The 24,129-nt window shown below is 51.9% G+C and overlaps 1 protein-coding gene across 2 annotated transcripts in view; it reads left to right on the forward strand.

Moving 5' to 3' along the window:
- The first annotated feature begins 7,375 nt into the window (after nt 1-7,375).
- Nucleotides 7,376-24,129, forward strand: part of GYG2 (glycogenin 2) — a 29,808-nt gene continuing 13,054 nt past the window's right edge. For both annotated transcript variants that reach the window (XM_042926638.1, XM_042926640.1), the window contains exons 1-5: nt 7,376-7,525; nt 12,492-12,633; nt 20,199-20,373; nt 21,604-21,766; nt 22,433-22,559. In XM_042926638.1, the coding sequence (XP_042782572.1) occupies nt 7,519-7,525; nt 12,492-12,633; nt 20,199-20,373; nt 21,604-21,766; nt 22,433-22,559 (614 nt within the window). In that variant the 5' untranslated portion in view covers nt 7,376-7,518. The remainder of the gene's footprint in view (nt 7,526-12,491; nt 12,634-20,198; nt 20,374-21,603; nt 21,767-22,432; nt 22,560-24,129) is intronic.

Below are 24,129 nucleotides of genomic sequence, written 5' to 3' on the forward strand. Positions count from 1 at the left end.
CAGACCCTGTCCCGGAGCCCCCTCCCCACCTCCCCCAGGGATCAGAGCTGACCCCCTCCTGGAGCCCCCTCTCACCTCCCCCAGGGATCAGAAAAGGCTCTGTCCCGGAGCCCCCTCCCACCTCCCCCAGGGGTCAGAACAGACCCCATCCTGGAGCCCCCTCCCCACCTCCCCCAGGGGTCAGAACAGACCCCGTCCCGGAGCCCCCTCCCACCTCCCCCAGGGGTCACAGCTGACCCCCTCCTGGAGCCCCCTCCCACTTCCCCCAGGGATCAGAACAGACCCCGTCCCGGAGCCCCCTCCCACCCCCCACCTCCCCCAGGGATCAGGGTGACCCCCTCCTGGAGCCCCCTCCCAGCCTCTCCCTGCAAGCAGAGCAGACCCCCTCCTAGATGATGCATCTGGAGGGCTTGTGCGCACACAGCACCCCCTGGCCCCCAGACTCAGTTTTCTCTTCCTCAGGGTTCCGGGCCGGGGGAAGCGCTGAGGGTGTGCATTCCTGAGATGTTCCCTGGGTGGGGGTGGGGGGTGCCAGGGGGGAGGGGCTGCTCTTGCTGTCTGGTGGGGGCAGAGCCAGGGCTCCCGTTTGGTGGATGGCTTAGGGGCGGGGTGAAGCCCACCCAGCCCCTGGCCCCGTTTCTGGTCCTCTGAGAGCTGGCTGACACAGCAGAATTCCAGCTTCCCTTTGGGAGCGCTTATGTGCGACTCAGCACAGGGAAAGGTTGGCGCAGGGAGGACAAGAAGCCATCTGCGCGCTCCAGCCGGACCTCCCTGCCCCTCAGGCTCCTAGGGAGAGGGCGTCCCTCCCCCCTGCCCTTAGCTCCTGCCTCTGGCTTGGAAGGCCGGTGGGCGGGTGCCCCTGGCCTGTGCGGGTGGAGGCCAGGACGCAGGGTGGACCCTGCTGTGCGCAGGACGCCCCACCCCAGCGCACGCTGGGCACGTGGAGAAGCCACAGAGGCCCCTGGTAAGTGGCCCGGAGGTCCGTGACGTGCGTGTGAATGGAAAGCTAGAGGCTTGTGCTCTGCTTGGACGGGGATGTGCCTGGGCCGCAGGGGGGACACTCAGGATAGGCGCCAGGTCAGACTCCACTGCGCACGCAGACCCCCACGGTGCCCACTGAGCCTTCGTTCCGCGCGCACACACCCCTGGGACTAACGCCCACATGATGTGGCCTGACGCGGGGGCGGGGACGCCCCGGTTTCAGGGCCTGGCAGCCGGCTCTGCTTGGTGCGGCCCCAAGCTGGCGTCCACCCAGAAGGCTCTCTTGCCGCAGGACGGACATTCTCAGCCAGGCGTGATTTCGTTCCCGGAGGCCTCGGGGCAAAGTCTGGAGACATTTTCAGTTCTTACAACTGGGTGAGGGGGCTCCTGGCAGATGGTGGGTGGAGACCAGGGAGGGACGCTGGGCAACACGGTGCCCAGGACGCCCCGTGTCAAAGAGACATCCAGCCCCAGACGTCAGCAGTGCTGATGGCAAGAAACCCTGCCTCGGGACAAGAGACTCCATTCGTCTACCCATCTAAATATCCAACCATCCATCATATCTACCTATGTATCTATCCATCCATCATATGTATGTATGCATGTATGTGTGTATCTATCCATTATTTATCGATCAATGCATCGATCCGTCCACCCATCCATCCATCTGTCAGCTATCCAACTATTCTCTATCTATCCATCCAACGTATGTATGTCTGTATGTCTGTATGTATGTATCTATTATCTATCGATCAATCCATTCATCCATGCATCCATCCATCCATCATATATATTATCTATCTATCTATGTATCCATCCATCCATCCATGCATACATCCATCCATCTGTCCAGTCATCCATGCATCATATCAATGAATGAATGAATCAGTCAATCTTATCCATACATCCATCAATCCATTTATCCATCCATCTCTTCAATGTATCTATGTATGTATCTATCTATCCATCCATCCATCATATGTATGTATGTACCTATCTATTATCTATTGATCAATCCATTCATCCATGCATCATCCGTCATCTATCTACACAACTGTTACCTATCTATCTATCTATCTATCTATCTATCTATCCATCCATATGTATGTATGTATCCATCTATCTGTTATCTATCAATCAATCCATTCATCCATGCATGCATCCATCCATCCACCCACCCACCCACCCACTCATCCATCCATCCATCCATCTGTCCATCCATCTATCCATCCATCCATCCATCATATGTATGTATGTACCTATCTATTATCTATTGATCAATCCATTCATCCATGCATCATCCGTCATCTATCTATACAACTGTTATCTATCTATCTATCTATCTATCTATCTATCTATCCATCCATATGTATGTATGTATCCATCTATCTGTTATCTATCAATCAATCCATTCATCCATGCATGCATCCATCCATCCACCCACCCACCCACTCATCCATCCATCCATCCATCCATCCATCCATCCATCTATCCATCCATCTATCCATCCATCCATCCATCATATGTATGTATGTACCTATCTATTATCTATTGATCAATCCATTCATCCATGCATCATCCATCATCTATCTATACAACTGTTATCTATCTATCTATCTATCTATCTATCTATCCATCCATCATATGTATGTATGTATCCATCTATCTATTATCTATCAATCAATCCATTCATCCATGCATCCATCCATCCATCCACCCACCCACCCACTCATCCATCCATCGATCCGTCCGTCCATCCATCCATCCAATGAATGAATGAATCAATTAATCTTATTCATCCATCTGTCAATCCATTTATCCATTCATCTCTTCTATGTATGTATCTATCCATCTATCCATCATATATATATATGTATATACCTATCTATTATCTATCTATCGATCCATCCATCCATCCATCCATCCATCATATCTATTATCTATCTATCCATCCATGCATCCCTCCCTCCCCTCCTCCCTCCCTATGGCTAACTACCTAGTGCTGATTCTGCCCCTCAGGGGACTGTTGGCCATGTGTGCAGCTGTTTGTGGTGGTCACAACTGAGGGAGGGGAGGGAAGTGCCACTGGCACTTATGGGTGGAGACCAGAGAAGCTTCTGCACACCCTACAGTGCCCAAGATGCCGCACATCAGAGCATGCCCTGCCCCACACGTCACCGGTGCCGGGGGGGAAACCCTGCTGGTAGACAGCTTCCAACCCACAGAAAGGGGACAATTTGGGAACCTCACTGCCCCATGTAGTAAAGGAGGCGGGACCCGTCTGGGACATTTGCAAATGGATCTCTTACTGTTGGAGTCCCGTCCCAGGACCCCATGCCTCATAGGAGGGCCTTTGCACACAGCACTCCACACTTTGCTCACTGACAGGCCAGAATGAGGCCCAACAGAATGACCCCGTGGCTCACATGTGTGGGGACACTCGGGAAATAATGGAGCCAGAAGCAAGACCACCACAGAGGCCAGGGAGCGTCCCCCTGCCCCTGGAAGCGAGGGGGGTGTGGGGGGCCGAGCAGGACTCACACGGGAACTCTTCCCCATGCTGTCCACCTTCCTGAGAACGTTTCTCCTCTTCCCACTGCTAGTCTGGAGGCTGCGGAGATTTCAGAGAACATTCTAGAGGCTCAGTGAGCCCTGCAGATACCTTTCCAGACCCCAGAAGTGGTCAAGCAGGGGCACACAGCCCGTGGTGGGGGCAGGGAGCTCCATAAGCCCCTCTCCAGTGGGGTCAGACCCACGATACCGTCGTGGCTCACCAGGTGTGCGTTCTGGAGACCGTGAGCATGATGAGGCGTGGCGCTGCCCCCGAGTGTTCCAGATGGCGTTGCCCACTTCCCTCACCGGCTTGCAAGGTCTTAACAGCTCTGGGCCCCTCTGGGCCCTGGGGTGAATAACCCCACCAGCACCTGTGCCCTGAGGCGGATGGTTACCCATCAAGCTGCTGCCTCTGTGGACACGGGCTGCTGGAACCTGGGTCCCTTCCCTTCTCCGTCTCTGCCATTGTTACGCCCAAGGTCCTTCTTTTCCAAGCCCCCTGAGGCCTGCGGCTTTTAAGGATGCAAAGCCCCTGTTCCCCATGCAGTCACTAGTGGGCCACTTATCACAATGGGGAATCATGAAATCCACCAAAGTCCTGTTGTGGGGAGGTGACCTCCTCTGTGACTCTTCTGTCCTCCTCCCCTACCCCAGGTGACTTCGCAAAGCGGGAAGCCCGGTTCTGTCCCTGAACAACAGGCATGTCAACTCCCCCTGCAGATATATGCCCCCTGGACCCCAGAGCCAGAAGGACAATGACAGCTCATTGGATCCAGGAAGGCCACAGAGAATGAAGAGTTCCAGAAGGAACTGCCTGCTCTCTCTGACCACTGGTCCTTAACGCTCTCCCATGGCCCCAGTCACGAGCTGTCTGGTCTCAGGAGTTCTTGGCCCATCTGGCTGCCATTTCCCTCCCTCTGCGACTCTCCATGGCTCACGTGTCTCCTGTCTTAACGCTAACTCCTACCCTGCGTTCGTCTGCTGACCCTTCAAGTTGTGCGTCCAAGACGTTCGTCTCTTCAGGGCAGCATTTCTGGGTACCCATGTTCCCCTTTCCCCATCCATCCAGTGATGGTGCAGGAACTCACTCATGCATGGATACAGGCACCCCTCCCCCATCGACGGTGCAGGAACTCACTCATGCGTGGATACGGGCACCCCTCCCCCAGCTATGGTGCAGGAGCTCACTCATGCATGGATAGGGGCACCCCTCCCCCAGCTATGGTGCAGGAGCTCACTCATGCGTGGATACGGGCACCCCTCCCCCAGTGACGGTGCAGAAACTCACTCATGCGTGGATACGGGCACCCCGCCCCCATCGATGGTGCAGGAACTCACTCATGCGTGGATACGGGCACCCCTCCCCCAGCGACGGTGCAAGAACTCACGCCTTCACGGATACGGGCACCCCTCCCCCATCGACGGTGCAGGAACTCACTCAAGCGTGGATACGGGCACCCCGCCCCCAGCGACGGTGCAGGAACTCACTCATGCGTGGATACGGGCACCCCGCCCCCAGCGACGGTGCAGGAACTCACTCATGCGTGGATACGGGCACCCCGCCCCCAGCGACGGTGCAGGAACTCACTCATGCGTGGATACGGGCACCCCGCCCCCAGCGACGGTGCAGGAACTCACTCATGCGTGGATACGGGCACCCCTCCCCCAGCGACGGTGCAGGAACTCACTCATGCGTGGATACGGGCACCCCGCCCCCAGCGACGGTGCAGGAACTCACTCATGCGTGGATACGGGCACCCCGCCCCCAGCGACGGTGCAGGAACTCACTCATGCGTGGATACGGGCACCCCTCCCCCAGCGACGGTGCAGGAACTCACTCATGCGTGGATACGGGCACCCCGCCCCCAGCGACGGTGCAGGAACTCACTCATGCGTGGATACGGGCACCCCTCCCCCATTGATGGTTCAGGAACTCACGCCTTCATGGATACGGGCACCCCTCCCCCAGCGACGGTGCAGGAACTCACTCATGCGTGGATACGGGCACCCCTCCCCCAGCGACGGTGCAGGAACTCACTCATGCGTGGATACGGGCACCCCTCCCCCATCGATGGTGCAGGAACTCACTCATGCATGGATACGGGCACCCCTCCCCCAGCTATAGTGCAGGAGCTCACTCATGCGTGGATACGGGCACCCCTCCCCCAGCGACGGTGCAGGAACTCACTCATGCGTGGATATGGGTAGCCTTTTCCCCAGCGACGGCGCAGGAGCTCACTCATGCATGCACTGCACGCACTCCTATACTCATTCATGGATTCCCTCCTCCTTTGACTGAAGCGTGCGTTCAGTTATTCCCTTCGTTCACTCACTCACCGGCGGATAGGCTCGCTCACTGTTGCATCCATGCCTGAGGCCGGTCACTTACATATCCAAGTCTTAGACCCACCCTCTGGTGCTTTGCGGGGTCACAGGCACACCCCTGCGTGCGCACGCGCGCCCACTCGCGCGCACACTCACAGGTGCCCTGGCCCAGGCGCGCACGGATTCAAGCGCTGAGGCGCCAAGACTTCATTAATCTTGTGGTCCTCTCCCGCCTTCCTGCGCGCGCCCGCTTCGCTCTTCCCTGCGCTCGCCCCGAATTCGGTTAAGATCCAGCGTCGCGGTCCCTGCGGGTAGGTCTCCAGCGTGGCCTCCGCAGGGCAGCTCGCTGGCCTTGAGCCCAGGCCGGCCAGGCCACTGCAAACATTTACTTTGGGGCGGGCTGGTTGAAGGTTAAATGTGCAAACCTCCAAACCTGGGGCTCCAGGATTTGGCAAGGAGGGGGCGTGGGGGTGGGGTGGGGTGGGGTGGGGTGGGGGCAGGGGCGGGACTGAGGGCTGTCGCGGCTCAGTCTGGCGCTGGCCCGGGGCGGGGGGGGCGGGGTCTGCGGCGGAGGTGGGGACCTGTGCCCCTGCGGCCGAGCGGGGGTGGGGCCTGGCTTCCGGCTAGCGGCCAATCGCGGGGCGCGGGCCGCGGGGCCTCTCAGCGCCTGCCCGGCCAGAGGCTGCCGGAGCGCAGGAGGTGTGGGGGGCGCCCGGAAGGTATGGGGGGGCGGGACTGAGGGGGCTGGGCGGGATCTGGGGAGGGGGCGCTGGGCTGCCGGAGTGCGCAGGAGGTGTGGGGGGCGCGCGGCTGCGGGGGCTGAGCAGGGATCTGGGCAGGGGGCGCCGGGCTGCCGGAGTGCGCAGGAGGTGTGGGGGGCGCGGGGCTGCGGGGTCCTGGGCAGGAGTCCGGGGAGGGTGTCTCCGGGTTGCTGGTGCGCTCGGGACGTGCGGGGGCGTGGAGGCCGCTGGGGCGTGGCGGGGACCGGGCGGGGGACGCTGCGGGGGAGCCGAGGGACGAGGGGCGGGGTGGCGCACGCTGTGGGGGACCCGCAGGGAAGGAGGCGACAGGGGCGCGGGGCCAGGGTGGGGCCGAGGCCTCCGGGCGCTAGTAGGAGGGGCGGGGCGCGGCGGGGCCGCAGGTGACTCGGGAGCTTCCAGGGGTCTAGGGGCCCCCGGAGGGAGCGGGGGGCACGGTGGAGGCTGGAGGGCGGAGGCTGGAGGGAGTGCCGGGCACGGCGGGGACGCTTCTGCCACCCGGGCGGACGGGCTAGGGCCAGAGCGAGCCTGAGGGTGCCCCGGGGCGCAGAGGGGTCGCAGGTGACTCCGGGTCGGGGAAACAGGGTCGAAGGGAGTTTGGCTGGGGGACAGAGGCTGCCCACGAGCACGGACGAGGACGTGCAGGGCACGGGGGTCGTGGGGGGGGGCTCGGGTTCAGCAGGGCCCAGGGTCGGGGCGCGCCGGGCTGGGGCTGCAGCTGTGGGTATCTGGAGTGCAGCTGTCGCCTGCAGGCCTGGAGCTCCGCGCGGGTCCCCTGGAGACGACCACGACGCCGCCGCCGCCTCTGCTAGGCCCTGCTCCAGCCGGCGGAGTCCACCCGCGCGCCCAGGAGAGCCCAGACGGTCAGCCCCACTGTGCGCCAGGCGACGAGCGCCGAACCATGCCGGGTGAGTCGGAGAAGGCTTTGCGTTCAGCCTCCCTGTTCCTTCTGGCACCTGTGAGATCCATCTGATCCGGAGAGACCCCCGCTGTGCCCCCACAGTCTCCCCAAGCCCCTCGCCTCCCCAGTGCCACCCGAGTGTTTCCAAGCTTTCGCAGAGCCTGGGGCTGCCAGGTGGGCGGAGTTGGGGTGAGTCTCACCAGCGGGGAGGGGCTATTTATAGCATGGGCAGGGGGCTTGAGACTCCCGAATTTCCCTCCTGTCAGTCGTTGCCCGGGGAGTTCCAGTGGGCTAGTTTCTTGGCCACAGGATTGCACTGTGTGGGGTTCTCAGCAACCCGGCGACAGATAGCAGGTTCCGGATCATCTCTTCGCACGGCAGCAAGCTTAGGGTGGGCGCACACCTGGGACTTAAGGCTGGGCCTGACCCGGAAGGCTCAGATCCAGCCCTTTGCACGTGGCCTTGGGTTTTGTGGACGTCAAACGTGGACACTTCAGGGAGCCACACAATTAGGTGATTAGCGTGTGACGTTCGCCCCCGGGAAAGATGCCTGTCCTCCTGCTGGCACAAAGCCACCTCCCGTCTTGCACCAGACCAGACGTGACCATGCACGAGCCCATTAGAGAAAGAAAAAAAAAAACCACGTTACTTTTTATTCAGAGGTTGGTAAATCTGTGTTTTCCTCTCCTCTGGCCTTAGAAAGGAGACTTGTTGAGCGGGGACGCAGGACCATGGTTCCCTGTGGTTCCCGCTGTTAAGAGTCTGTTCCCAGGAGGAGGAAAACAGGTCCTGTGTTGCAGGGAGAGGCCTGCGTTCCTGCACAGGGGAAACCACCTTCCCGAAGCCGCTGGGGCCTGTGGATAATGGCAGCATTCAGCGAGAGGCGTTGGGACACATCCCGGTCAGCCCTGCAATGTGCTCCAAGACCCCAACTGTGGATTCCACATTTTCCTTGGGTGGGGGCGGGGGGAACAGAAACCAGCTTTGAGTAAAAGCGGACGGGGCGGAGGAGGGAGCCAGCCGGCTGTGTTATTTCGGAGGGGGGCGGATGGAAGACAGGTCAAGTGGAGGACAGGCCAGGAAGAGACACGGGTAAAAATAAACGGGTTTCTTCCAGACCCATTGGGAAACTCTCAGCTGCCACGTTCGTCCGGCTGAACTCGCTTTTGCAGGAATATCTGTTTTGTTTTTTTTTCTTAAACCCGCATTGGCTGATGCCTTATGGAAACTTGGTCGGTGCTTAAAAGCAGGACTGTGTGGGTGGGTGAATTCTCATCCTTGTCAAGGTGGAGACCCATTGGTCTGCGTTGCTTCCTCTGATGGGGGTCCTCCCCGTGAGTGAATTTGCGCACTCCCGTTAGCGGGATCACGAAGCCGTCCGTCCTGAGCAGAATCAGGCCCGGGTCCTTGTGTCCAACCCACTCAGTGGTCCCAGCCCCGGCTGTGACTTCTGTAGGAAATCAGCGAACGAACTACCTGTCCGCAGAGCGTCATTTGTGGTTCCCGGAGACCCCGTGCCTCACGAGGAAGCCGCTGATGTGTCCAATCCCGGTCGTTCTGAAACGTGAGATGGTTGGAAATCTAATTAATTGTTCTGGGCCTGACGGTTGCCTTAGGTACAGGGCAGCCGGGCTCCTGATCATCGAAAAGATCAATGAGTAAGAGTAACCTAGTTGGGTCTTTGTCGGGTCGTGCTGTTACCTTCCGCTCGGCCAGAATTTGATGTTCTTTTTTGGGTGCTATCCGAGCAAGCTTCGTTGGGGATTTTCTTTTTCTGTGAGGAAGGGTCGCTGGGTGATTTCTCTGCTGCGTTTCCCCCGGGCTGGGTGTGCCATTACCGGACTCCTGTGACAAATACTCTCGATGACGTGTCTCAGATAACATACGTGTCTTTTCTCCTGGTCCTGGAGGCTGGGAGTCAGATCCGGGCGGGGCTGAGACTGGTTCTTCCTGTGGCCTCTCTTTTTCGTGTGTAGACCGTCTTGTCCCCGTGTCCTCATATGGTCGTCCCTCTGTGCCATTCTGTATCCTAAACTCCTCTTATAAGGATCTCAGTCTTGTGGGATCACGCCCACCCTACTGAGCTCATTTTACCTTACTCTCCTCTTCAAAGACCCCATCTCCAGATATATCCATATTCTGAGGTCCCGGGGGGAAGATTTTGTGTGAATTTGACGGTGTGACGTAATTCAGCTCATAACACCCATCGATTACATCAGGTACATTTATGTCCCTACAAAACGCTGTAAAACCAGTGTGTGCCGTTACCAGTTTTTGGACTCTTTCGTGTTCTGTTCCACCTAGGACCTTATCTCGGGCCAGTTGAGCAACACTTGCCTCTTGTCTGCATGGCCATCCTGTCACAGGGTCATCCGTTCTGGTCCGGGGCTCTCTCTTGTCACCGTGAGGTCTCTGGGGGACCCCAGTCTTTGTTCCCATGTCTCAGACGTCACAGGGGTGTCTCCTCGGCCTTCCAGCACCTCGTGGCAAAACTACCCTCCTTGCTTTTCCCACGACATTGTTTTTTGTTGTCCATATTTCTGTGAGTGCTATCCCTGTCCCTGCAGACTGAACAGCATTCAAAGCCAGTTGTGTAAAAAACAAAACAAAACCAAAACAAACTAGATTCATAGAAAAAGAGATAACTAGATGATGGATGGATGGATGGATGGATGGGCGGATAGATAACAGACAAACAGATATGATGGATGGATGAATAGATAGATAGGTGATTGTCATAAATGGTTGACAGATGACAGGTGGTGCATAATATGTGGTAAGTAAATGATAGATGATGGATATATAGATAGATGGCAGCTGATTGATATGTTGGCGATATAGATAGATAGATGATAGATAGATAAATAGATAACAGATAGAACGGATTGATGGATAGATAGATATAGATGGATAGATAGATATGATGGATCGATGGATGGATAGATGGATGGATTTATTGATGGATGGATGGATGAATGGATGGATGGATAAATAGATGGATAGATAGATATGATGGATAGATAGATATGATGGATAGATGATAGATAGATAGATAGATAGATAGATAGATAGATAGATAGATATGATGGATGGATGGACAAATAGGCAGACACAGAAATAGATAGATGGTTAGAGGGATGGATGGGTGGATAGATATAGATAGATAGTAGATAGATGGATAGAGAGATAGATAGATGATAGTTAGATGGATAGATACATAGATATATATGATGGATGGATTAGATAGATAGATACATGATAGTTGGATGGATAGATACATAGGTATGATGGATGGATAGATAGATAGATAGATATGATGGATGGATGGACAGATAGATAGACACAGAAATAAATGGATAGTTAGAGGGATGGATGGGTGGATAAATATAGATAGATGATAGATAGATAGATAGATAGATAGATAGATAGATAGATATGATGGATGGATGGACAGATAGATAGATAGACAGACAGACACAGAAATAGATGGATGGTTAGAGGGATGGATGGGTGGATAGATATAGATAGATGATAGATAGATAGATAGATAGATAGATAGATAGATAGATATGATGGATGGGTGGATAGATGGATGGATTTATGGATGGATGGATGGATGGATAGATAGATAGACAGATAGATAGATAATGATGGATGGACAGATAGATAACAGGTAGGTAGATGGGTATTTCGTGCCTAGAAAGTTGAGTTCTCAAATGTGGGGTAAGACTCAAGCCACAGAGGAGACCATTCGCCCACTCCTCTTAACGCAGCAGCAGCCACGTGCAGACGGGATCCTGTTGTGACAAATGCACCTTGGAATGTAGCCCTATGGCATGTAAAGGTCAGGGAGGCGCCCCAAGAAACAGGCCTCGCTCAGAAGCTTGCCTTTGTCACGTTATATTTACTGTGAATGTGAGTCCTTCAGGCCCTCCTTTGGGAGCCGCCAGCCCTGCTGGGAGGGGAGGGGAGGGGAGGGCTCCGCTCGGCTCTCTGGCCTTTGAGAACCGAGGTCTGTGTGTTCGGGCCCCACGCTGCGTGCTGCGAATTTTAATTTCTGCAGACAGCACGGAGCCTGCCCAGGATTTCTTTACGCTGTTGTGTCTCTCCTGGCAACGCGCTCTGGGCGGACCAGGAACTAAGTCTGGAAGTCCCAGGAGACACGAACACCGGGAGAGACTATGCACTTGGATTGCAAATGGCCCTCAATGGGATCTGCTGTTACCGTTTCCTCCTGTCCTGTCCACGCGGTGGGAAACCGGGCGTAGCTTTTTTGTGGCGAGTCTCACGGGCATCTAGAATGTAGCTCGGGTCATCGGACGGTGGCTGACTCGTTTCCGTGTGCTCGGGCTCAGGATCAGATATTTGGAGCATCAGTACCTTGTGATCATATTCTGCTGGGCTGTGTTTCACGGGTGGGGTCTCCTTACACTCCATGGGTGTCTGTGTGATTTTTTTTTAGTTTTTTTTTTTAATATTTACTTATTTTTCAGAAACAGAGAGTGTGTGTGAGCAGGAGAGGGGCAGAGAGAGAGAGAGAGAGAGAAACACAGAATGGGAAGCAGGTTCCAGGCTCTGAGCTGTCAGCACAGAGCCCCACGCGGGGCTCGAACTCACGAACCGTGAGATCGTGACCTGAGCTAAAGTCGGACGCTCAACGACTGAGCCCCCCAGACGCCCCTGTGTGTGTTTTGCAATGAAAAGGGACGTCAGGGAGCCCGACTGGGAAGCGTGTGACTCTTGATCTCGGGGGCGTGAGTTCAAGGTCCACGTGGGATGTACAGGCTATTAAAAAAAAAATAAAGGAAAACATAAAAAAAAGGAAGGATGTAAGGAAAGTGTTCCCAGGGAACGTTTGAGAAATATCGAGCAGTTTGCGATGATTCAGAGGCAGAGACAGGGCTGACCTCGAACCCGGCCACCTGGGGAGACGCCTCGGGACGTCACTCTGGTGTTTTTGTCCACGTCCACAGTGTTGGACCAGGCGTTTGTGACGCTGGCCACCAATGACACGTACTGCCAGGGCGCTCTGGTGCTGGGACAGTCGCTGAGGACGCAGCGGGCGACCAGGAAGCTGGTGGTTCTCATCACCTCACAGGTGTCCAGCCTGCTCAGGTAAGACGGGGATATTCTCACGCGCTCGGCCGCTTCCTGCTGCCGTGCAGGGACGCGAGGCCGCCGATGCTCAGGGAGGTGCGGGGGGTCCGGAGCACGGGCCGTCACGGGGGGCGTGTGACTCTGGTACGCGCCAGTTGTGATCCACGTAGGCAGGTCCCCCAAAGGAAGATAGAGATGTCAGTTCGGGAGTCGGGGGATCCTCAGGCGGTTCTGCAGGAGCCTTGGGAGGGCGGAACGGGGCTCTGCTTCCCGATGAGTGCGTACGTGTCCCCGTGTTGCACGCAGATTTCCGGGCATCTGTCTGTCGTGGTGGTGAGTGCGCGTCTGGGTGCGGAGGAGAGCTCTGGGTTTCTCGTGGTGACTCTGGGAGAGAGAGGCTGGGGAGGGTCGGCCAGCAGGCCCAGGGATGTCACAACCAGGCAAGCCACGCGAGGGATAGCTGATCGAGAAGCCTCACGGTGCCTGATGGGTTGGGTGCTGTCGGTGCCTCTCTCTGGCCCCCTGTTAGCAGCACCCCTCAGGCGGGTGTACCCAGCTGGGATCCCAGGACAAGCCACTGGGAGCGGTGGAGAGGTCGCCGGTGCGCGAGGGTGGGGTTGAGGGTCCCATGAAGGAGAGCGGGGGCGGTGGGGTGGGGGCGTTGCGGGCACACAGCACCAGCCCAGTAGAAACAGGACCCCCACTTGGCCCACAGTCAGCGGACACAGTGTCTGTACAGGCAGGGACAAGGAAGCAGGTGCAGGAGGCGGGGACAAGGAAGCAGGTGCAGGAGGCGGGGACAAGGAAGCAGGTGCAGGAGGCGGGGACAAGGAAGCAGGTGCAGGTTCCTGCCTCGACGGGCCTCTGACGTGTGTCCTGGGAACAGGGGGCGCCCCTGCAGCGATCTGAATTGAGGCGTTCCATAGTCCGGGACCTTGAGATCGCCACGCAAGGTTTGCCACGGGAGGTCGAGGACGATTCCAAGCTCAGATTGATCACGACGCCTTCACGGCCATGGGCGCATGCTCGCGAATGCAGACACATGAGCTCCTCAGACGTCCTGGTTCTGTAGAGCGGGTTGTGCATTCGCACCTGAGCGTGGGGAGGCTCCCGTCTGTGCAGACGCGCGTAGGGGTGTCACCACACGGTCACGAATGGTGCTCGTTTGCGTGGGCAACCCCGCGTTCCTTCTGGGTGCTTTCCGGGTGACCCCGGTCATGACTCCAGGAGCAGATCCCATGACTGCCCGTTTTTCCTTTTCTACATTTACTTCTAATAAAGAGAATTCTTTTTTTTCTTCATCTTCCTACTAAAGAGAATTGTCTTGAAGGTGACTGTTGTAAGAACAGACTTGTGTGAATTCAGGGCTCCCGGAGGCACGGTCTGGATGTCTGCAGTTTGGAGGAGATGGTCATTGCGACATGGCGTTAGCATCTTGCATTTTTATCCTTGGCTGTGGGGGCCGTGGGGTGAGGTCAGAGGACGCCTTCCTGGAGGCAGGGGCTGGAGACGGGAGTCAGGCTCTGAGTGACGTTTATTTATTATTGAGAGACAGAGAGAGACAGAGTATGAGCAGGGGAGGGGTGGAGAGAGAGGGAGACACAATCGGAAGCAGGCTTCAGGCTCTGAGCTGTCAGCACAGAGCCTGACGTGGGGCTTGAACCCGTGAACCGTGAGATCATGACCTGGGGCGATAAAGAGAGTCGGACACTTAACTGAGCCACCCAGGTGCCCCTAGTTATCAGGTTTTATTTAAACCCCTGGATAGTTCATGTGTACTCTTATTTAGTTTCAGGTGTCTAATATAGTTGTTAAACATGTCCATACAGGATCTGGGGCTCATCGCAACAGGTGCCCTCCTTCGTCCTTGTCACCTGTTCCCCAACCCCCACCCCTCCTCCTCTATCTGATATATTCATTTGATAAAGGATGGACAGATGGATTGGATCACACGTACAAGGAAGGAAAAGCAGAGGCGATCAGAGGGTTTTTCCGAGTGTCAGGATCCAGGCAAGAGACGCTATCTAATCAAGTGGAGAATTCACACGTTACATAATACCGCTCAAGACCGTGCACCAACGATCCCTATACAAAGCACGTAAAAATAAAACCTATCTGATACACAGGCAAACGGAAAGAACCGTAGGGGGAGAGTCTTTTCATAGCGTTTTGCTGGTTTTTAACTCACAAAGCAGACATGTAAGTAAGTTGATCTAATGAATAAAGCATAAGGTATCTCTTAAACGTTACACATTCTATAAACGATGGCCCTTTTTCTCATCTGCCATGGACCACTTAGAAAAATTGATTTTATACTCACGGCACAAGGAGGCATTTAATGTGTTACTTGGCGCAGGAATTGGATGTTATGTCCTTTGACTGTAATGTGACAAACGTAGACATTAAGAGCAAAACACATTTAAAAAACAGCATTACTCTCAGACATTTTATTTTTATTTTTATTTTTTTAAATTTTTTTAACATTTATTTATTTTTGAGACAGAGAGAGACAGAGCATGAACGGGGGAGGGGCAGAGAGAGAGGGAGACATAGAATCGGAAGCAGGCTCCAGGCTCTGAGCCATCAGCCCAGAGCCTGACGCGGGGCTCGAACTCACGGACCGCGAGATCGTGACCTGAGCCGAAGTCGGACGCTCAACCGACTGAGCCACCCAGGCGCCCCCTCAGACATTTTAAATCAGAAATTCTCTGCTTGGGATTCTGCTTCCTCTCTCTCTCTCTCTCTCTGCCCCTCCCTGGTTGGCGCTCTCTCTGTCTTTTTCAAAATAAATAAATAAACTTAAAAAAAAAAACGGAATCTTAAAAAAGAATGCTAGAAGGCATAGAAAACATTGCTACCCAGTACCTGGGGGTGGGGAACAGAGACTTATCAGTTAGAAGGTCCTGAGACTGGGCAGTTGATCAAGGACGTTCTGTTACGTTGGCCACAAGAAATTCATTTCCATGTGATAGGAACTATCTCAGAACCTAGGGGGGAAAATGAACGTGTTCATTTATTTTAACAAACCGTCCTAAGCTTGAGACCCCAACTTGATTTACAGAGAAAGGCAGTGATCCAGTCCTTTTAATATAAAGTTAAACGTGTACCAGGATAAAATCCAGATGAGGAAGTGTAACATTTTTTAAAGTGTACACAAATCTTAGAAGTCGGTAGATCAGGGTGCCTTGGCTCGGGCACTACTGCCATTTGGGCCTGGATGTCTGTCTGTTGTGGGGTGTCCTGTGCATTGTTGGGTGCTGACCAGCATCTCTGGTCTCCATTCGGGATATGCCGGTAGAGTCACCACCCACGACCCTCCCTGCGGTTGTCAGAAAGACACGTGTCTCCAGACACTGATATGATGGATGGGCCATTCATCCGAAAGCTGGGAAAACCATTCTAAATTAAATCAGAGGCTGAGAGCCAGACCTCTGTTGGTCAGAAATACCATGTGTAAACGTGAAAGATCAAATAAATAAACTAAGGGGCACATTAAGGAGATCTGCGGTGGGGACAAGGCTTGTTGTCTGTGTCATGTTCAAGGAAGTCTTACAAACAGGACGCACAGACGGACAGGTGGACGTAACAGGGATGGAGGGTGGGAAGCATCACTATATCTTTGGAGGATATCTATAACCAGAGAGGTTAGTCTTGGTTGGGATTAAGATGGAAAACGTGGGGTACTTCCTGGTTGCCTCCTGTCCCATCAGTTGCCCCGGTGATTGGGGACAGTCATATTTTTTTAGAGAGAACAGTCCTCAAAGAGCCCAAAGCATCCCCATGACTCCCATGTGATTCCCTCCTCTGTTCCTGTCTCCTTGGGGTCGGTACAAGCTGTCCACACTGACTTTCTGGCAGTCTCTGGTCCACCGAAGACGAACCGTAAAATATTCAGAAACGTTCAGTAACCCTTGGAAGGTCCAGTGTTGGAGAATCATGACACGGTTTGCAGGCGTCGGGAGAGCTGAGGAACGGTGCCCTGTGGTCCAGTAGAAGACAGACAGTGACAGGTGACCGCAAGTGACCAAGGGTGTGAGCATGGGGACCACCACTCTGCTTTTGTCCGCTGTAGGGTCCAAGTGCAGAGTGGAGTCATCTTTCTGCACAGAAACCCAGGAGCACGTGCTCGGAGCTTCAAACAAATTGTATTCGTGACACTCAAGTCCAAGACCAGGGATTTATTTTGAGAAAACAAGCAGAACTGAACAAAAGAATTCAAGGACGTGACACCACCATCTATTTGTAGCAACACTGAGTGATGCTTTTTTTGCCCTCCACCCTCCTGGCTCCCAGATCTTTACACAACCCTGAGGATGCCATAAATTCCATAAATAACTGGGTTAAAAGCAAGGGGAACTTGGCGTTGAAATAGTACTCTTTCAGACACGTAGGTACTTTCAATACTGTTCAGTGAAGCACACAAAAAAACGTAAGGCACGAGCGTAAAATCTGGTATGGGATACAACGGATCGACTGGGAAATGCCAACACCTGCCTAATAATGGAAATTTCAAAAAGAAAAAGAACGGATTGTAGGGAGGAACTCCTCTCCTATTTCCGCTTTGAGAAAGGATTTTAGGTTGCGAATGCCCCGTGAGCGTTGAGCACATGAATGAACCCAACAAAGAGCGGAGAAAGGCGCTAAGTGCACTTGAGCATCCGTCAGGTTGAGACAGTGGATGTCTCACATTCTCTGGAGCACAAAGTACTTGTGGAATGGGATTTCTCAGTTCGGCCACATTAATGCAGTTCGAAAGCAAAATAAAGATGTTCCAAATACGTAAAAGCTTAATAATTCTACCGCTCAAAGACCTTTTGGGAACATAATGACTTCAGGATGTACTCAACCAGAATGAACTATGAATCCAGGCAGGAACTTGTAATATAAGAAGCATTGCTAAACAAATAACTAAGTAGAACTCGGATTAAATTGTAAATGCATTGTGCATAATTACGAAAATAGTCTGGGATTTACACTCCACAACAAGGTGATTGTGGAGTGCAGTGGGGAGGGACAGAAGTGAACATCAGGTGATGTTCTTGCCTCTTCTGGGGTGAACATACAGATGCCGACTATCTTCACGTTTGGTAGAAAATATATTTTTAAAAGAATTTTAAATGTTTTATTTTTGAGAGAGAGAGAGAGAGACCGTGCACGAGCTGGGGAGGGGCAGAGAGGGGGAGACGCAGAATCTGAAGCAGGCTCCAGGCTCTGAGCTGTCAGCATAGAGTCTAACGTGGGGCTCAAACTCCTGAACCATGAGATCATGACCTGAGCTGAAGTTGGATGCTCAACCAACTGAGCCACCAAGGTGCCCCAGAAAATATAAGTTCAAATATGTGTGTTGACAGTCTGAGGAAGACTATAACCACCAGAAGACTATAAAGGGTATGTATGCTTCCCAAGCATTAATGGAAAAATGCATGGAATGGAAAAAAAATCTAATCCATGCAGTGGAAGGCGGGAAAGGATTACAAAGAAGAAAGTATGATAAATGTAAAAAAAAAAGGGAAAGAATAAAACTGCAGGGCTCAGTAAGAATATGTCAATGATGATACTAAAGGTGAATGGGTTAAAAACCCCTTTTAAGGGAGAGAGACTACCGCCAGGGGAAAATAAACATAAAATCCAGCCATATCCTGGATGTGTACAGGAAGCACCTTCAATAGCAACACAAAATGTGGAAAAGAAAGGATGTGCTTGATATTAGATGATTCTGTTCTCATCCAGGACCCTGCATTAATTATCACGTCTGCCCTTGTGACTTCCCATCTATCACATTTTCTTTTTCTTTCCTTACGTGTCATGATCTTGACATTTTCAAATAGTACTGGTCAGTTATAGAATTCCTTTCAGCTTGGGTTTGTCCAGTATTTTCTCATTAGTAGAGGTTATGCATTTTTGGCAAAAAAAAAAAAAAAAAAAAAAAAAGTCTGCAGGAGTGATGTACCTCTTTTAGGGCATCCTATCAAGGAGTATGTGATGTGGCTGTGTCCTGTTAGGGTGATATTAACCTTGGTCACATGGGTAAGGTTCTGTCTGTGGGGTTATGATTTTTGTCTTTATAATTGATAAATATCTTGGGGAGATACATTCAGACTATGAAAACATGCTGCTGCTTCTCAAAACCTTCACCCATTGATTTTAGCATCCATCGGAGAACCTTGTCAACAGTAATTATTACTGCAGTGTTAGCCTAATGGTGATTTTCTTTTCTTTTCTTGTTTACAAATGTTATTTTATTTATTGTGAGAGAGAGGGAGAGAGGGTATGCATACAAGTAAGGGAGAGGCCAGAAAGAGGGAGAGAGAGAGAGAGGCTGAAGCAGGTTCCACGCTGTCAACACAGACCTTGATGCGGGGCTCGATCTCACCATCTGTGAGCCAACATCAAGAGTAGGATGGGGGCGCCTGGGTGGCTCAGTCGGTTAAGCCGCCGACTTCGGCTCAGGTCATGATCTCGCGGTCCGTGGGTTCGAGCCTCGCGTCAGGCTCTGTGCTGACAGCTCAGAGCCTGGAGCCTGTTTCAGATTCTGTGTCTCCCTCTCTCTGACCCTCCCCCGTTCATGCTCTGTCTCTCTCTGTCTCAAAAATAAATAAACGTTAAAAAAATTTTTTTTTAATAAAAAAAAAGAGTAGGATGCTTACCTGAACCACCCAGCCACCCCCAATGGTGATTTTCTGTTTCCCTCATTCCTAATACATTTATTATTTGGAATTCTTCTGCTAGTCCTTCTTTCCCATTTACTTATCTATTAATTAGCATATTAATACTAATATTATGATATTAATATATTTTTGATACTAATATTAATACTAATATTGACCCATGAAGATTCATTTTATACTTTGGGTTTCTTATTTGTTTTCCTGTTCAAAGTGCTTCCAGCTTGGGCATGGGTAACTCTCCTGATTGGCTCCCTGTATCCTTTTGACCTTCCACCATCCTTTTTCTAGCTCTTCCTTAATTCTTTGCATCCCCAAACATTCTGGTCTATGATGGAGTAGAACGTAAGCAAAAAAATAAGTTAATGGAATAGAGGGAAATTTCATTTTGACAAAATGTCTTTCAACATTTGAGTGTTGAACTTGTATGCAACTAACAATGTAGGTTTTGAATACATAAAATACAAGCAAAAAGTAAATACATAAAATGAAAAAAATAAAAAATGATCATAAAACAAAAACTGATAGAGATGGTCTGTATCTGCTCAGCATTCATTCCCACAGCACACACATTTTTCTAAGAGAATTGCCTTCTTAAGGGATGACCAGAATCACTCTAAGACAATTCTGTATAGTTGTCAAACTTTTTAAGTTTGCGTAAGGCTTAAGCATGAGTGGGAAGTATACAAAACTCCATGGCAAAAATAAAGCCTGAACACAAAGATTGCTTGGGGTTTTGGATCCGTGCTCCATTTTGTGAGTAGCAAAGAGTTTGCTAAGGAGGTTGCCAAAGTTGCTAGGGGTTTTGGATCCGTGCTCCGTTTTGTGAGTAGCAAAGGGGTGTCACCTTGAAGGGATAGCATCTCCTGTGTTGAATATTCCCTTGCTCTCCTAGTATTTGGTGTGGCTCTTTTCCAGGGTTATCCTGTCGAAGGTGTTTGATGAGGTGATCGAGGTGAACCTGATGGACAGTGCAGACTACATCCACCTGGCCTTTCTGAAGAGGCCTGAGCTTGGGGTCACCCTCACCAAGCTTCACTGTTGGACCCTCACCCATTACAGCAAGTGCGTCTTCCTGGATGCAGATACTCTGGTGAGCACGGGGAGGACAGCGAGGAACCCCTCAAAGACCCCTTTTAAGTAGCCTGCTGGTTCTTACTGCTGGGTCCCCACCTCCATCTCTGTCACCAGCATTGACATTCAGCGCATCGGAACCAGGTATAACACAGCACTTGCACTGCCGTAGTCCCCGTTCGGGACACTAAGGGACTTGAAGCCACGCTCCTTCCCTAGGAGGGATTTCTAATCACATCGTTTCATCTACACGAAATCGAATAATCAGAAAAAAGTATTTTGCCTTGATTGTATATTGAAGTGCATAGTCCCAATGGGACTGGAACAGCTGGCTTCTGAGGCTGCAGCTCCCTCCCTTTGTCATTTAGGGTAGTGACCCGAAGGGTGGGAGCCTATGTTGGCTGCCTTCAAAACCAGCCATTGGAAAGCTAAAGCGTGAGAGGGAGTTGGGATGTCGCCAGTCCATTGTAGGTCGTCTTGGTGGGGCAAAAGCATCTCTATGGGAAGACGGGGAGGTGCCAAGGAAAATAAGACCCATAGCAGCTTGGGAGTAACGTCTTCTTTTTTTTTTTTTTTTAATTTTTTTTTTCAACGTTTTTTATTTATTTTTTTGGGACAGAGAGAGAGCATGAACGGGGGAGGGGCAGAGAGAGAGGGAGACACAGAATCGGAAACAGGCTCCAGGCTCCGAGCCGTCAGCCCAGAGCCTGACGCGGGGCTCGAACTCACAGACCGCGAGATCGTGACCTGGCTGAAGTCGGACGCTTAACCGACTGCGCCACCCAGGCGCCCCACGTCTTCTTTTTCCAAGCAGAGCACAATTTGGAAAGGCAATGGGTGTTGGAGGGATTAATCTGGAATTAATAGTTAAGCTCTGGAAGGCAATATCACGTTGACTTGGAAACCTCTCCGTTCACGGGTTTGCAGAGTTTCGTTGGCCACCTTTGCTGGATTAAAGAGGATATTCAGGTGGGCAAGCTCTACGCAGGATTTTAAAAACCTTGAGAAAATAATGTCGTCTCAGAGATGGTGTTACTTCAGGCGCCTGAAATGAGCCGGAGAGCAGTCTTACTCATAACGCTCTCCTGTGTCTGTTGTAAGCCTAACAGAAGAGTCGGTCAAAAAACATGCACGGCTTTCCAGTCGCTGGACATAGTCTGCCCGTCCTGAAGTGTCTGTGGCGTTTTCACCCGCATCCCAGAGGTAAGAGACGTGTGGCCACACGGTTTCCCATGCTGTGCTTTGCCAGGTGCTGTCCAATATCGATGAGCTGTTTGACAGGGCGGAGTTTTCCGCAGCCCCGGATCCCGGGTGGCCGGACTGCTTCAACAGCGGCGTCTTTGTCTTCCAACCGTCTCTCGAGACGCACGGCCTCTTGCTGCGACATGCCGTGGACCACGGCAGCTTTGACGGTAAGCGAGGGAAGCCGGACGTGGGTGGAAGAGAACGGGGCGCTTCCCAGGAGCCATATCCCTGCCTCATGCTCACCTTCCCCCAGATATGTGAATGGCAAATCGAAGTGAGTTAAAGACGGGTGTGGAAGAATAGGGCCAGGCAGCGTGTTAGGAATTAGTGAAGTCAGTCAGTAAATACGCAACGTAGAAAAGCATTGAAAACATCCGCAGTGAGTAGGAAGGATGGGTCCCCAATCCTGATCATACAGGAGGTAAGCCTTGGTTGGCCAGCCCCTGGAGTAGAATAAAGTGACCCAACGAGAAGCCGATATTTGGCTGGAACAGGCTTTAATAGAGGGGGAGCGTGCTACGACTGTTGTCACGTAAAAGAAAACACGAGACTGATCGAGAGTTGCTACCAGATGGGGTTCATTGTGGGCAAGATGGAGAATTCTGGAGACAACGTGTGAGTTTATTATCAATGGTCTAGGTTATGGGTGGAGAATTTTGGAGACAATACGCGGTGTTAAGATTAACGGTGTGGGCGACCACTCCCTTTTGAGACGAACGGTCGTGTTGTAGTGGGCAGAGAGGAGACACGTAATGGGACCTCGCGGGTGGGTGTGTATATTAAGCCCTTCAAGCGAGTCTTGAATTCTCTCTGAGCGCTGTTCTGTCATCTAGGGGCAGATCAAGGCTTACTGAACAGTTTCTTCAGTAGCTGGTCCACGGCAGACATCCACAAGCACTTACCGTTCATCTACAACTTGAGCAGTAACACGGCATACACCTACAGCCCCGCCTTCAAACGGTAAGTTCTCTGTGTTCTAGATCCTTCTGGAGCAGCTGCTTTCCGGCAACCCTGTCTCTAGAATCTTTATCAGCTTTTGGCATTTGGGTTAAAAAAAATCGGATCCTGGGGCGCCTGGGTGGCTCAGTCAGTTGAGCGTCCGACTTTGGCTCAGGTCATGATCTCGCGGTCCGTGAGTTCGAGCCCCGCGTCGCGCTCTGTGCTGACAGCTGGGAGCCTGGAGCCTGCTTCCGATTCTGTGTCTCCCTCTCTCTCTGCCCCTCCCCAATTCATGCTTTGCCTCTCTCTGTCTGTCAAAAATGAATAAACATTAAAAAAAAATTAAAAAATATTAGATCCTCCCTCCATTTGCCTTTTGTAATTATAAATTATAGGAAGTCAAGGCAGGGAGTTTTAATGGTAGTGGTTCTCAGAGTGTGGTCCGAGGAACCCCCAAGGGGTTCCCCACAGTTCTTTTTAATGTCTGCAAAGTCAAAATGACTCGAAAAATAATTCTGAGATACATAAAAATAAAATTAAAAAAATAATTCTAAGATGTTATTTTTTTCTTTTCTTCTCACTTTTTCATGAGTGTATAAGAGTTTTACACTCTATGATGTAATAAAAAATGCACTGAAAAACAAAAAAACCAAAAACAGTGTCCTGAATGCACACAGATATAAGAAGCTGGCTGTTTCCTCTTGGGATGGTCCATGAAAATACAGTTATTTTTCATGAAAAAAGTATGAAATGAACATCAACATCTCAGGGGGTGATTGATTTCTAATGAATTGATTAAATCTGTTTTCAGATTCCTCAGTTTTAATTTCCATTGCAATAAATACGTACAGATAGAATCCACGTGAACAAATCTAGGCTTGTGGTCCTCCGTGCACTTTAAGAATTTCAAAAAGTCCTGGGACCAAAATGTTTGAGATTTGCTGCTCTGGGTGATGCTGTTATAAAGAAAAGTGGAAAATCTGAGCAGAATTGTAGGGACAGAATAATTCTAGAGTGTGCATTTTTAACAGGGGCCAGACTGCCTTCAAGGGGCAGAAATTGGTCCTTGGGGAGTGCAAACATCCTATTCTTTTTAATGTATAAACCAGAGATGTGCATACGGAAGACGCATTACAGTGCAAATATAGTATTCAAATTTCATGGGAAGACGGATATGGAAAAAAATGTTTTAAAATGTTGAGAGGAGATGGGGCGCCTGGGTGGCTCAGTCCGTTAAGCGTCCAACTCCGACTCAGGTCATGATCTCACCGTTTCCGAGTTCGAGCCCCATGTCGGGCTCTGTGCTGACAGCTCAGAGCCTGGAGCCTGCTTCGGATTCTGTGTCTCCCTCTCTCTCTGCCCCTCCCCCACTCGTGCTCTGTGTCTCTCTCTCTCAAAAATAAATAGACGTCAAAAAAATTTTTTTTATGGGGCGCCTGGGTGGCTCGGTCGGTTAAGCGTCCGACTTCGGCTCGGGTCATGATCTCACGGTCCATGAGTTCAAGCCCCACGTCGGGCTCTGTGCTGACCGCTCAGAGCCTGGAGCCTGTTTCAGATTCTGTGTCTCCCTCTCTCTCTGCCCCTCCCCTGT

The sequence above is a fragment of the Panthera leo genome, chromosome Y (genome assembly GCF_018350215.1).
Source record: "Panthera leo isolate Ple1 chromosome Y, P.leo_Ple1_pat1.1, whole genome shotgun sequence".
NCBI lineage: Eukaryota > Metazoa > Chordata > Mammalia > Carnivora > Felidae > Panthera > Panthera leo.